The 13,224-nt window shown below is 45.1% G+C and overlaps 1 protein-coding gene across 1 annotated transcript in view; it reads right to left on the bottom strand.

Moving 5' to 3' along the window:
- The window catches only part of ccar1 (cell division cycle and apoptosis regulator 1), an 86,234-nt gene extending 82,017 nt beyond the window's left edge, over positions 1 to 4,217 (bottom strand). The window contains exons 1-3 of the mRNA XM_048609146.1: positions 4,163 to 4,217; positions 1,937 to 2,055; positions 841 to 1,004 (exon numbers count right to left, since the gene is read on the bottom strand). Coding sequence (XP_048465103.1) covers positions 841 to 1,004; positions 1,937 to 2,006 — 234 coding nt within the window. The 5' untranslated portion in view covers positions 2,007 to 2,055; positions 4,163 to 4,217. The remainder of the gene's footprint in view (positions 1 to 840; positions 1,005 to 1,936; positions 2,056 to 4,162) is intronic.
- Positions 4,218 to 13,224: the final 9,007 nt, after the last annotated feature.

Here is a 13,224-nt window from a genome sequence, read left to right as displayed (position 1 = left end):
GAGCAGGAAGGCTGATGTTTCGGACCTAGATCCTTCGAAACGTCAGCTTTCCTGCTCCTCTGATGCTGCTTGGCCTGCTGTGTTCATCCAGCTCTACACCTTGTTATCTCAGATTCTCCAGCATCTGCAGTTCCTACTATCTCTGAAGCTGGTAATTAGACTTGTTACTAGCTCAATCATTTAAACAATCACTGAATTGTTATTGTAAAGGAGGCCATTAGGCCCACCACGTCCGCACTGGCTCTTTGAACAATCATCTAATGCCCTCATGTCTTATGTTTCATTTCTAATCCCTACAATGTAGAAAGAGTCTTTCAGGCCATCAAGTCTGCACTGACGCTCTGAAGAGCACCCCATCCAAATCCAGCCCCTCACCCTTCCCCATAACTCTGCATCCATGGGCACTATGGGCAACTTAGCATGGCAAATCTTTCTAACCTACACAGCTTTGGACTGTGGGAGCAAACCCTTAGTCTTTTCCTCAAGCACTGGTACAATCAAATCACCCAGATGTAGAGACACACTTCTGAATTCTGATTCATAATGACCATAACACAGGACAAACACTGGTTTTAAAGTGACATTTGCCAGGACATCTCTGATCTACGGTGACAAGGAACATTCACTGGATTAAAAATAAATCCATGACTAAAAGATGCTAGAATTCAATCCCAATGGGTAAAGAGTAAACTTGGCAGTTGCAATTTTATCATTTGCATTAACCAGTAAGACTACAGAACAATGTAACTATATCATATCTCAAAGACTGCACTGATCAAAGCACAGCACAAGATCTCTCTGCATATCTGTTCATGACACTAGGAGAGTGGATAAGCCTACCTGCTGCAATGCAACAGCTGCTGCCTGCTGTTGTAAGGCTGCTGACTGGGTGAGCTGATAGCCTGAAGGTGTTTGGGTGGTGAGGCCAGCTGCAGCCAGGGCTGGCTGTTGGGTGTACATGGCTGGAGAGGCACCTAGCAACGATGGCTGAACACCAAGGGCACCTGATGGAGACAATAAATTCAAACATGACAGCAATGGTAGGGTTTTATATGTGGTTTGACAGAGGTAAAACATTACCAGGACCATAACAGAATCAAGGTGAAATAGCGCATGTGATCTTGTGAGCATGAAGGCATTACTTAAAAGCAAAATATTGCAGATATTGGCTACTTGATTTAGAAGAAAATGTTGGAAGTAGTCACCTAGTCAGGCATCATCTGTGGATAGGAAAGGGTATATGTTTCACCCTTATTCTCTCTCCACAGATGCTGACAGACTTAGTGAGAACTTCCAGCATTTTGTGTTTTTATTTAACAAGTTTGTCAGCAGACAGAATTCCCAAAATATACACAACAGGCCAAATCCTATGCAATTAGGAGATAGGATATATAACTGAAGATGTGCATGAGGACTTGAAATGCTGACTTGAAATGCTGACCTCTGTTTCAACTTCTAAAGGACAATTTTCCTACTCCTTGGGACCCTCTGAAATAGAGTCAGAGACTCTGGGCAGTTGTTCGTGGGATGTGCCCATTGCTGGCTTGACCAGCATTTATTGGCCATCTCTAAATACTCATGAACATTGGGGTGAGCTGTACTCTTGAACTGCTACAGTTTTTGGAGTGTAGCAAATGCAATACAAGGGGCCATGTCCTGTTAACCCTGGCTTGAACCGACTCCAATAATAGTTCCCAGAAAATCGGGATCAGAAGACCTGCTAGAAACTCACAGTAGAATCTAACTGGGGGAATTGGAGTGCAGTGGCAATTTGAAAACTACTGCCACTGCTCTGAAAATTTGAACCCATATTTGTTTTACAAGGTGACCTGGTGGTCAGATGACAATTGTGCACTGACTGGGACTGAACACATACTGCCTGGCTTAATAGAGATATGCTCACATAGAATAAATAGCAGTACTCAGAAAGACTGACCTGGCTGTGTAACAGCAGCAGAAAACTGGGTGGTCCACGGGGGATTCTTCTGCCCTCCAAACTGAGCCATTCTTTCAAAATCAACTGCCTCACGCTTATCAAGTTCAGTTAGTCTAGAACTTAAAAGAAAATAGCAAAGATTAATGTGTAACTATATTCGTATTAAATCATCAAATAATCATTACTATTTCCTAGCATTTAAAACTCTAACAATGTGACAAAGATCAGTCCCAGGGTCTCTGTTTATTTACTATCCATATTAACAACTTGGAGAAAGGAGCAGAGTGCAATGCATCCAAATTTACTGATCGTACAAATGTAGCTAGGAGAACATGTTGTGATGGGGGCACAAGGAATATGTAAGGGGATATAGATAGATTGAGTGAGTGAATGGGCAATTCTTGGCAAATGCAGTTTAATGAGACAATGTATGAGATTTCACACTTTGGTAGGAAGAATCAGAAGGCAGACTATTTAATGGACTTGGACTTCAAAGTAGTACAGAAGCATCTGGTTGATTTTGAGTACAAAACACAAAACCTTATCATGCAAGTGCAGCAAGTAATTAAGGTGGCAAATGGAATTTCGACCTTTGTTACTAGGGAGCTGGAATTGCAAACAGGCAAGACCTAGAATACTGTATATGGTTTGGACCCAGTATTTAAAAATTGGTATACTGGCATTGGAGGCAATGGAAAAGAAACAATAAGGCCAATTCCTGGGATGAAGGGGTTGATTAATTAAGAACAGCTGAGAAGTCAGGCCTCTATTCACTAGGATTTTAAAGAATTAAATATTCAAGATTCTGAGACAGTTTGACAGGATAGATGTTCAGAAGATGTTTCCACTAGTGCAGAATGTCTCAAAATGGTGACACAGTTACAGAGTAAGTGGTCACTCATTTAAAACAGCAATGAGAAGTAATTTCTTCTCTGAAGGATATGAATGCATGGAATGCTCTATTTGAATGTTGTGGAGAGCAGATGCAGAAAATATTGAAAGACAAGGCTGATTTTCTTAAAACTATCATGGAATGGAGGGCTATGAGGAGCTGGCACAAACAAGGAGTTGAGATCGGAGGCAGATCAATATGGGGTGGACTTGAAGGGGCCGAATAGTCTGAACCTGCTCCTATTGCTCATGGTTGTAAAGAAATAACAAAGCATAAGTCCAGAGTGTAAGTAGCAGAATAAAGGTCAGCTCAAACTGAAAGCAAAACTCAGACAAGATACAGACACTGGGGTAAAGGATATTAAAATGGAGGACAGAGTTCACAGTCTAAAGTAATTGAACTTAATATTGAGTGGAAAAGGCTGCAAAGTTAATAACTGAAAAATGACAGACTGTTTCTCCAAAACACTGTAGCAGACTTCTCAATGCATGTGTTTTCTGTAAAGCCTTTTGGCCTGAAATATCTTTGAACTCTAACCTTCTGACTTGTCATGTCATTTCATTTCATTTCAATAACTACAGAAGCCCTAATTTCAACAACAAAAAACCCATCACACATTTTTCCAGTCTCACTTTTCACCAAGCCTCAATCAGGTCCCAAGGTAAACACTGTGCCACTCCCCGCAAGCCCCCACCCTAAGACAAGCATAGACCCTGTGCTACATGACTGCCACTTGGATAAACAGCTCCCCCGCCCAACACACTAGGGCAAACACCATCCCCCAGACCCTAGGGAAAAAAAACATTCGCCAGGCAATCATCACATTTCGACTCTATTCCCACCCCCATCTTCCCCTTGCCCCCAGAGTTAATTCCCATTTTTTTCCTTCCTCCCAGACGAAACAGCTCTCAAGCACTCCACCCGCCCCTCCCCCCATAAACACAACTCTACATTTCCTACAACCATCCCCGTCTCTACATTCCCTTCCACCCTACCCGCCCGCTCCCACCCCCCCGGGATAGGCATCCTTCGTCCTCCCCGCCTTGGTATAAACACCCCTCTTTCTCTCCCTAGGGGTAACATTGCCCCCCGCCGCCGCCGCCAGCCTCCCTCGGTCTCTGGGTAAACAGCCCAGGCCGGCGAGGCCTCCTCCCTCGGGCTCTGCGTTAATGCTTTAGATCGGGACCGAGGGCGGCCTCAGACTGAAGAGCAGAAAAACAACTCGGGAACGTACTGACAGCCCATGCATCCCTAAAAGGATGCAGCGGCGGGAATGCCCGCGCAACCCGGACAAACGGAGAAGCCGACACCGCAGCCACAACAACAATACTCACCGGAATGGGGGCGGGGGGGACGTCAGCACGCCGCTCGCTGCGTGCGCACTTACGTTGACACGTTGTCGGGGACACGCAAGCCAGGTTGCACACGTTGTGTAAGACGTCAAGAGATAACAAGGTGTAGAGTTGGATGAACACGGCAGGCCAAGCAGCATCAGAGGAAAAGGAAGGCTGACGTTTCGGGTCGAGACCCTTCTTCAGAAAAATCTGTAAGACGTCAGCACGTTCTGACTGTTCGTTAAATCCCTGCGCTGCTGAGTAAGCGCAGAGTGACACTGTTACTTCACCATCCCCCTAAACCCCAGGGTGCACCCCTCACACCGTGCGCCCTGCCCTGAAACCCCAGAGTGACCCACTACCCCTCACGCTGCCCCCCAACCCCCGAGTCACCCACTTCCCCCCGCCCTCCCCACACTGCCCCCCTCCCCCGGAGTGACCCACTTCCCCCTCACACTCCCCAACCTGCCCCCAAGCCCCGGAGTGACCCACTTCCCCTTCAGAGTTTCCACCTGTCCCCAAACCCCAGAGTTACATCCTTGCTGCTCACAGTCCCCATCCTGTCCCAAAACCCGGAGTGACTCTTTTTCCTCTCAATCCCCACCCTAACCGCAGTTCACAAATCCTGGAGTGCCTACCACCTTCGTTCATAAAGCCCAGAGTGGCCCCCTCCCCACTACTCCCAACACCCCAAGTGAACCCCTGCCTCCATATCCCACACCCCATTCCCAAATCCAGGAATAACTCCCTTCTTCCCCCAACTCTGGAGTAAGGCCTTCCCTAGTTCCCAAACCCCAGAATGGTCCACCCACCAGATCCCAAATACCAGAGTGATCCCTCCTCCCCACTGCCACCAAACCCCAGAATGCTATCCCCTCTCCCCAAACTCTGGAGAGACCTATTGCTCAAAGTCCCCAAATCATAGAGTGATTTCTCCCCTCCCCCATTGCAGGCCACAAATCCCAGAATGGCTTCACTCAGCACAGTCCCTAATCCCCAAAGTGAGCCCCTGCTCCCAGTTCCCAAATCCTGGAATGACCCCTTCCCCTCACAGCTTCCAAACCCTGGAGAGATCCCCCCCTCCTCAAATTCCCAATCCATAGAGTGATTCCACCCCCTCCAACACCCAAATGCCAGAATTACTTTACTCCAGCACGGTCCCCAATCCCCAAAGTGATTTCCCCCTCCAATCCCCAAACCCTGGAGTTCTGTGCCCCTCAACCATCCCTATATCCTGGAGTCCCTGTCTCCCCTCTGTCCCCATGCCCTAGGGTGAATGCCTCCCGTCGTCCCTAAACCGGCATGAACCCCTTTCCAGTCAGCTCACACCAGAGTGACTCCCTTCCTCCCCACGTTCCAGAGAAACCCCCACCCCAAAATCCTGGAGTTACCCCTTTAGCTTCTCAGAGAAATCCCTACCTCTACATTACCCCCTTACATGCCTGCCCTCAGATCATTAGTGCTCCTCCCCCTGAGTACCCAGTCTCTGGAGTCAGACCCTCATCCCAGTTCCCAAGCCATGGACTTACCCCCTCAGCCTCTAAAATAGCAAACCCCAGAGTTACACCCTCTTACCGAGTTCTTAAATCCTGGAATGACCACCTCATCACCCGTCTCCAAATCCTGGAGTGAACCCCTCCTCAAGTCCACAAACACTGGAGTGACCCACACCCCACCCGTAAAACTTGGATGACTTTTCCTCCCTTTATTCATTAAAGGTGTAACTGGCTAGGCAGCATTTATTGCCCATCTCTGACTGCGCAGAGGGCAGTTAAGAGTCAACCACATTGCTGTGGGTCTGGAGTCACATGTAGGCCAGACCAGGTAAGGATGGTAGTTTCCTTCCCTAAAGGGCTTTAGTGAACCAGATGGGTGTATCTGGTAATCAGCAATGATTCATGGCCATCATTAGATTCTTAATTCCTGATATTTTGTTGAATTCAAATTCCACCATCTACAGTGGCGGGATTTGAACCCGGGTCCCCAGGATGGTATCTAGGTCTTTGGATTAATAATCCATCGATAATACCACTAGGTTATCGCCTTCTCGGCATTAAGCTTAACCCCTTCCCTGGAGTATTTCCTTTCTCTGTGGCTCCTAAACTCCGAGTAGTCCCCAGTTCCCAAACCCTGGAGCAACCCCCTCCCACCCTCAGTCCCCAAATACACCCACCCCCACCATTCCTAAACCCCAGAGTGACCACCCTTCCCTTCAAAGTCTCCAAAGCCTGGAGTGTTGCCCACAGTAGCTACACCACTCAAACATCCCAAAATCCTGGAGAGATCACCCACACATGTTTCTGAAGTGGCAGAGTGATTGCACCCGTCTGCGCCATGATTCTCCCTTCACAATGTGAAACTACCCCCTTACCATAGTCCCCAAACCCTGGAATTTCTCCCCTCTATCATAGTCTTCATACTCCAAAGTGATCCACCCTTCAAAATTCCCAAAGTCTGGACTGTTCCTCCCCCAACTCCCCCACCAAGTAATTCCCCAAATGGTACCCAAATGCTGGAGTGGTAGCACCCACCCATTCCTCACATTCCAGAGTGATCCCCCTTGTCAAAGTCACCAAATGTGAGGTTGGCAGATCCCAAACCCTGGAATGATCTCCCCATATCCCAGAGTGATATCCCCACTCCCCCCGCCTCTAGATAACACAATTATCACTGCTCACAGTGATTCTCCTAGACCCCAACTGCAATTCCCTGAAACCTGGAATGATCGACTTCACCTTTTACCGTCCACAAATGCTGGAGTACCCCCCCCTCCCAGTCTCCAAATATCCCGGAGTGATCCCTTCACCCCCCCCCAAACCGGGAGAGACCCCCCCCCCCCCCCGTCCCCCCCGCCCCCCACAGTTCCCATTCCCTCAAATGGCTCCTCCCCAGAGTGATCACCCCCTAGTTTTCAAACTTTGAAGTTACATGCACACCCCCCTCATCCGTCCCCAAATCCTGGAGTACCCCCTCCCCAGTCCTCAAACCCCGGAGTGACTTGCTGTCTCTACATTCTTCAACCCAGTTCTGACACCCTCCCCACACCAAATTCCCAAACTCTAGAATGATTCACCCTTATCCCTAAATCCCCATGTGTGCCCCTCCATCCCTAAACCATGGAGTGATCCCCACTCACTCCTCCCCTAACTCTGGAGTGAACCCCTTATCAATGTTGTCAGACGCCAAATTGATGCCATCTCTGACAGACCCTAAACCCTGGGATGATCTGCCTGCAAGTCTCCACGTCCCGGAGTGAACTCCCCTTCTCATGGTCCCCAAATGCTTGTGGTTGCTACCCCGGTCCCCAAACAGCAGAGTGATTCTCTGGACCCAGGGCCAGCTGGATCTCATTGACTATGAGATCCTTGATTGTGGTAGTTAACAAGGATCAATCAGGGAGCCCTGGCTGACCTATAAACAGGAGTGTCAGAAGGGCTCCTCAGTCTAGGGACTGGCTTGGAGCTGGCTGGTTAGAGCCAGTATACAGAGCATATGTAAGTAAAGGGTGACTCAGTGATGGGATACCAGCTTCTGTGCAGTTATTTCATTTACAATTATGGATTTGATAACACAATTTCCAGAAGCTATTCCTTTCAGGATGATAACAGCTAGGATAGTACTGGAAAAGTTAAAAGTTTTATGGGCTACCAATTAAGATATAATCTGAACAAGGAGATGAAGTATTGGTACCTTAGGTTTTAAAAAACAAGAGTTCATTTGTTCATACATCGTTAGGAGGCTGACTTTTCTGATAAATAATCGTAGGAAGAATAATCATTTATGTTACAGGATTATACTGAAAAGTATTGTCAGAAGAAGAAGACAAGAAGGAACAAGTGTGGTGATAACAGTAATGGAAGATGATGGCTATAACGAGAGTAAGGTGGCGCAGACAGTTCTCAAAGTGAACCTCCTACAATTCAACTAGTTAACCAGATAGCATCTGAGGAGCAGGAAAGTCAAAATTTAGGTTGAAACCCTTTGTCAGGACTGGCAAGGGGGAGGGGAGCCCAGAAATAAATAGAGGGAGGGGGGTTGGGATAGAGATAGATGGATGCAGATAGGGCTATTATGGTTGGTCAGTGAGAAGGGTGGAGCAGAGAGGTGAGTTGGACGATGGACAGGTTGGGGGTGGAGAGATTTTGAAGCTGGTGAAGTCAATATTCAGGCCAGAAAAATAAAGAAAAAGGTTGTTACATGCCTTTGTCCATAAAACATTGTAACTCTATTCAAAAATGTGTTTCATTACAAAATATTTGATATTTAACATCTGGAAAAATTAGGGGAGACCAATACCTGTTCATTTATTAAGATTGCTTTCAACTTTTCAAAGGCTACTTGGCATTCTGCTGCTCATACCAATTTTGCTTGTTTCTTTAACAAATTTGTTAAAGGCAGCTATCATGCCAAAATTACACACACATTTCCAGTAAAATCTATACATTCCTAAAAACCTCATGATTTTTCATTTACCATGTGCCATAGCATCACCTAAATAAACTACACATTTGTAAACCTCAGCCACAACCTCATTCATAAGACTCTGGAATGTAATTGGTGTGTTTTTTTTTAACCCAAATGGTATCACCTGAAATTGGTATAATCCATTTGGTGTTACAAAAGCAGATACTTCTTTATCCTTTAAGGTTCATGGCACTTATTAGTACCCCTTCAATAGATTAATCTTAGAAAAGAATGAGGCACTGCCAACTCTAGCAATACAGCAGTCCAACTGTGGAACTGGATACAAATCATGTCTTTGCAACCACATTCACCTTTCTAAAATCTCTACAAAGTCTAGTTGATCCATCTAGTTTAGAAACCAACATTATTGGTGAACTCAAGCTGCTGTGACTAAATTCAATCAAGTGGTTTTCCAGCATGTACTGAATCTCAGTTCCCACCTTAGCTTGTTTCTCTGCGCTCAACCTATAAAGATGTTGCTTTATCGATTCTGACTCTCCCATGTCCACATCATTTCTAGCTAATGTAGTACATCCAGGGGTATCTCCACAGATTACGTCATACTTTCTCAGTAGTCCTACAAGATCTTCCCATTGTCTTTTCTCTAAAAATGAGAACTCAGTGTCTATCTGTTCCAGTATTTCCATGTTAGCTAGTTGAAGGGAGACAGTAGGGACTGCAGGTGCTGGAAGCTAAAGTCAATAAATATGGAGCTGGAAAGGCACATCCAGTCAGACAGCATCCAAGGAACAAGAAAGTCAACATTTCTGGCCGAGACCCTTTGTCAGGGCTGGGGAGGGAAGGAGGCAAGCCCAGAAATAAATAGAGGGCGAGAGTGGGGTGGGGCTGGTGGGAGTGTTGGTGACATGGAAATCCTTGGCCTCCTCCACTGACAGAGTGAGACCAAACATAAACTGGAGGAACAATACCTCATATTTTGCCTTCATTTTTAATTATGGAGTGAAAGGAGAAAAAGAACTCATTTAAAGTCATGGATTGTTGGAGGATTGCTGCATGTTTTGAAAGTAAGTAAACAGATAATCATTGTAAGCATTGTTTACACAGCTGCTGGTTCTAGCAATAGTTAAAGTGTAGTTTGCTGACTAACTGTAGCTAAAGGGTTGTGTCTAAATGGAGCTTCAGTTGGCAAAAAGTAGCTGCTTATTCTGTGCATGAGTGACCAGTTATCGATGATGAACAACTGCATATCAATAATCAAATGATTGGTTGTCAGGTAGCTGAACAACTTGGGATTGCAAAGTGAATAATGAGAAACATTCAGTCCTCCACCAGCTCAGGATCACTCTCTGTTCACTGCAGTTAATGCCATTTTAAGCCTGAAGAAAACCAGTTGAGTCTTCCTCCAGCAGTTGCTGTAAGCTGTGACTTCTAACTAATAAGTGACAAATTTCTTATAAGTATGAACCAGCCACCTGTGCCTGCTGCAAACCAAGTAAGAAGACTGAGAAGCAGCATTCTGGTTAGCACAAGAGTCATAACAGTAGATCCTGGGAACAGAGACTGCTGAACTGCTTTTCCAGTTTTTCCTTCATCTACAAAGTCGTTGTTTCTTTATTTGTGGTGTGTGTAATGGCGTAGGATGGTTTATAAGCAATTGGAGTTTTATTTGGTAAAACTATATGCCAATGGTTCATAATTATTTACATGAAGCTTGAGTGTATTTGTTTATAATAATAATTCATGTCAAGTACAGAAATCTGGTCTGTACTTTCTATGTCTGAAAATCTATAAATTGGGAAATTCTCCACAATTTTAAAAATATTCAACTCCAATGACAGCTCAGGGAACAGCAGAACTTGATTTCCAGCACTGTGAGGCGTGGCAATGTATCCAAGGTAAACATTGGTTCCTTGTGGGATAAGAACATGGAATTCATGATGGAACCAAGAAAATGGCATACAGTTAGAATAAATTTTATTTGTCTTTGTCCTTATGATACCAAACACCAAAAACACCCAAAGAGCTGTAGAACATATTGAAACAAGAGGAAGGGTGTAGTTTAAAACAATCACTATGACTAAGGAAGAATTGTTCGGCAAACTAATGGGACTAAAGGATAATAAGTGTCTTGGACTTGCATCCTACCATCTTAAAAAAAGTAATGGAAAAGACATTGGCTGCAACTTTTGTAATTCCCAGTTTCTGGAAAGTTCCCACTGGATGGAAAATGTCAAATGTAACACTTCTCTTCAAGCAAGGGGCGAAGACAGAAAACAGTTAAGTATATACCAATTAATCTAGCAATGTAATTACAAAGTTACTGGTATACATTATTAATACAGGAGGAGAAGACCATTTAATGAATCAGTTGCTTGGCAATTCAAAATGTGAATAATACTTCAAAGAGAGACACGTTTCTGAAGCTTTTCACAATCATAAGGGCAAATGCAAGAATGCTAAATTTACACAATCATGATGATGGCAACCAGTGGAGAAAAAGGTGATGATTGGTTGACACATTGGTAGTTAATAAGTGAATTACAGGCCTTACTTGAGCAATTGTAGCTTGTGAACTCCAAAACAAATTGTCTCCTTTCAGATAGGAATTTTCAATCAGTAAACACTTGATGAATAATCCTGAGTGTGAGTCATCTCATTGCACCTCAGCTCTATTTAAGAGAGGGCCAGTTGAAACTCTATGACCAGTAAGTTGTGCAATGTCAGGAAGGAGCAATCCCATCCAGAGTGAGACACGGCCCGAGTGAGTAAATACTTCAGGGAATTTGGAGATAGTGTGGGAATTTGGCGCAAAGGGGAGCGGGTGCTTTTTGCTTGCTTTTTTTGGTTCATAGTTTGTAAAATCTTTTTATCGGATAAAATGAAGCCTAGGAATGGGAGCTCTGCACAAAAGGGTGACATTACAAGAAAACAGGATATCCATTGCTTGGTAATAGCTGCTAATTTGATTCTATTATAGGTTACTTTCAGGTTGAAGATAAATAATGGAAATATATACATCTTAAAAACTAAAGGACCTGTAGAAAATTTTGAAAAATCATACCAAAAACTAACTAAATAAAATAGAGATGCAGAGCTAAGCAGATGTGGGAGCGGGTGGATTCTATTGTGGTTTATAGTGACCACATATGAACAAGTGTTGGTTGCTTGAGGAACTCTGGCTCAAAGTCGAAGAGCTAGAGTCTGATTTCCGAACACTGTGACATTCAGCGAGGGGAATAGTTATATGGATGGAGAAACTATGTGTAGCGTTAAACTACTACACAATGTGTTTCCACGTTGGCCTGGGTATTTTGTTGCAAGTTGGCAACTTCACCATCTCCAATGTTAAGGAGGTGATTTTTTTTTTTCTTTATTCGTTAACGGGATGAGGACGTCACTGGCTTGGCAGCATTTATTGCCCATCCCTAATTACCCAGAGGGCAGTTCAGAGTCAACCACATTGCTGTGGGTCTAGAGTCACATGTAGGCCAGACCAGGTAAGGATGACAATTTCCTTCCCTAAAGGAAATTAGTGAATCAGATGGGTTTTTCCCGACAATCGGCAATGGATTCATGGTCATCATTAGATACTTAATTCCAGATATTTTTATTGAATTCAAATTCCGCCATCTGCTGTGGCAGGATTTGAACCCAGGTCCCCAGAATGTTATCCAGGTCTCTGGATTAACAGTCCAGCAATAATACCACTAGGCCATTGCCTCCCCTAGGCTAGGTGCTTCCTCGTAGCAGATGTTATGTACAAAAATGATCCCCTGAGACTAACTAATGTGTACGCCCCAGTGGTAAAGAGTGTGCGGTTGGCCATCCCTGCAGCAGCTCCCACTGATCTTGGCAATGTCCAGGCCGGTCATTCTGGCCAGAGACGGAAGACCTGGAAGGGCTGACAGCAAACCAGACACCATGTCCAGATTTCTGATGGGAACGGCTAACATTGCCAAGCTGCATGACATCTTCAGCAGTCCTGCAAACACAGTGCAGCATAGATACACCTGGTCCCAGCCAGACAGGTCTATTCACTCTAGGATAGATTTCCTGTTTGTGTCCCACACGTTCTTGGTCAGATCCACTGACGTTAAACCAGTGTTCCTCACTGACCACTGCCTGCTGGTGGCCAACTGTCATACAGGACAACCAGTGGGCTGGCAAGAGAATACGGAAGCTGAACGTGAAACTGTTGACCCCAGAAAACATTGAGGAGCTCAAAAGGGATTGCACAGGTTGGAGAACTGTGAAGCCCCTCTTTGAATGTCCATTAGACTGGTGGAAAACAGTCAAAGAGAACATCAAGGTGTTCAGAAGGTGAGAGAGACAGATGGCATAAAACTGTCCAAACTCCAGAAAAGCATGCAAAATCTACTCCTGGTGTAGACGATGGGTCAATGTCATGGAGGATCTTCAGGAAGTGAAGAACCAGCAAGCCTCATTTTTGCCTCGGAGGCCTCCAAGATAATTTTCAGGTCCAGGGACAACACTGTGGAGCAGGATGAGATGTGCTCACATCTCTTCTTCCAGAGGTGCACAAGGAGAGCTCTGTGCTCAGCAGCCTGAAGGAAGAAGGTGGCTCAGTAACATCATCTCAGTCTGACATCCTGAGGACTAGCAAATACTTTTATGCC

This window comes from Rhincodon typus, chromosome 20, assembly GCF_021869965.1.
Source record: "Rhincodon typus isolate 14 chromosome 20, sRhiTyp1.1, whole genome shotgun sequence".
Taxonomy (NCBI): Eukaryota; Metazoa; Chordata; class Chondrichthyes; order Orectolobiformes; family Rhincodontidae; genus Rhincodon; species Rhincodon typus.
Note: the sequence above shows the minus strand (reverse complement) of the source record. Positions and strands in the feature narration are given on the sequence as shown.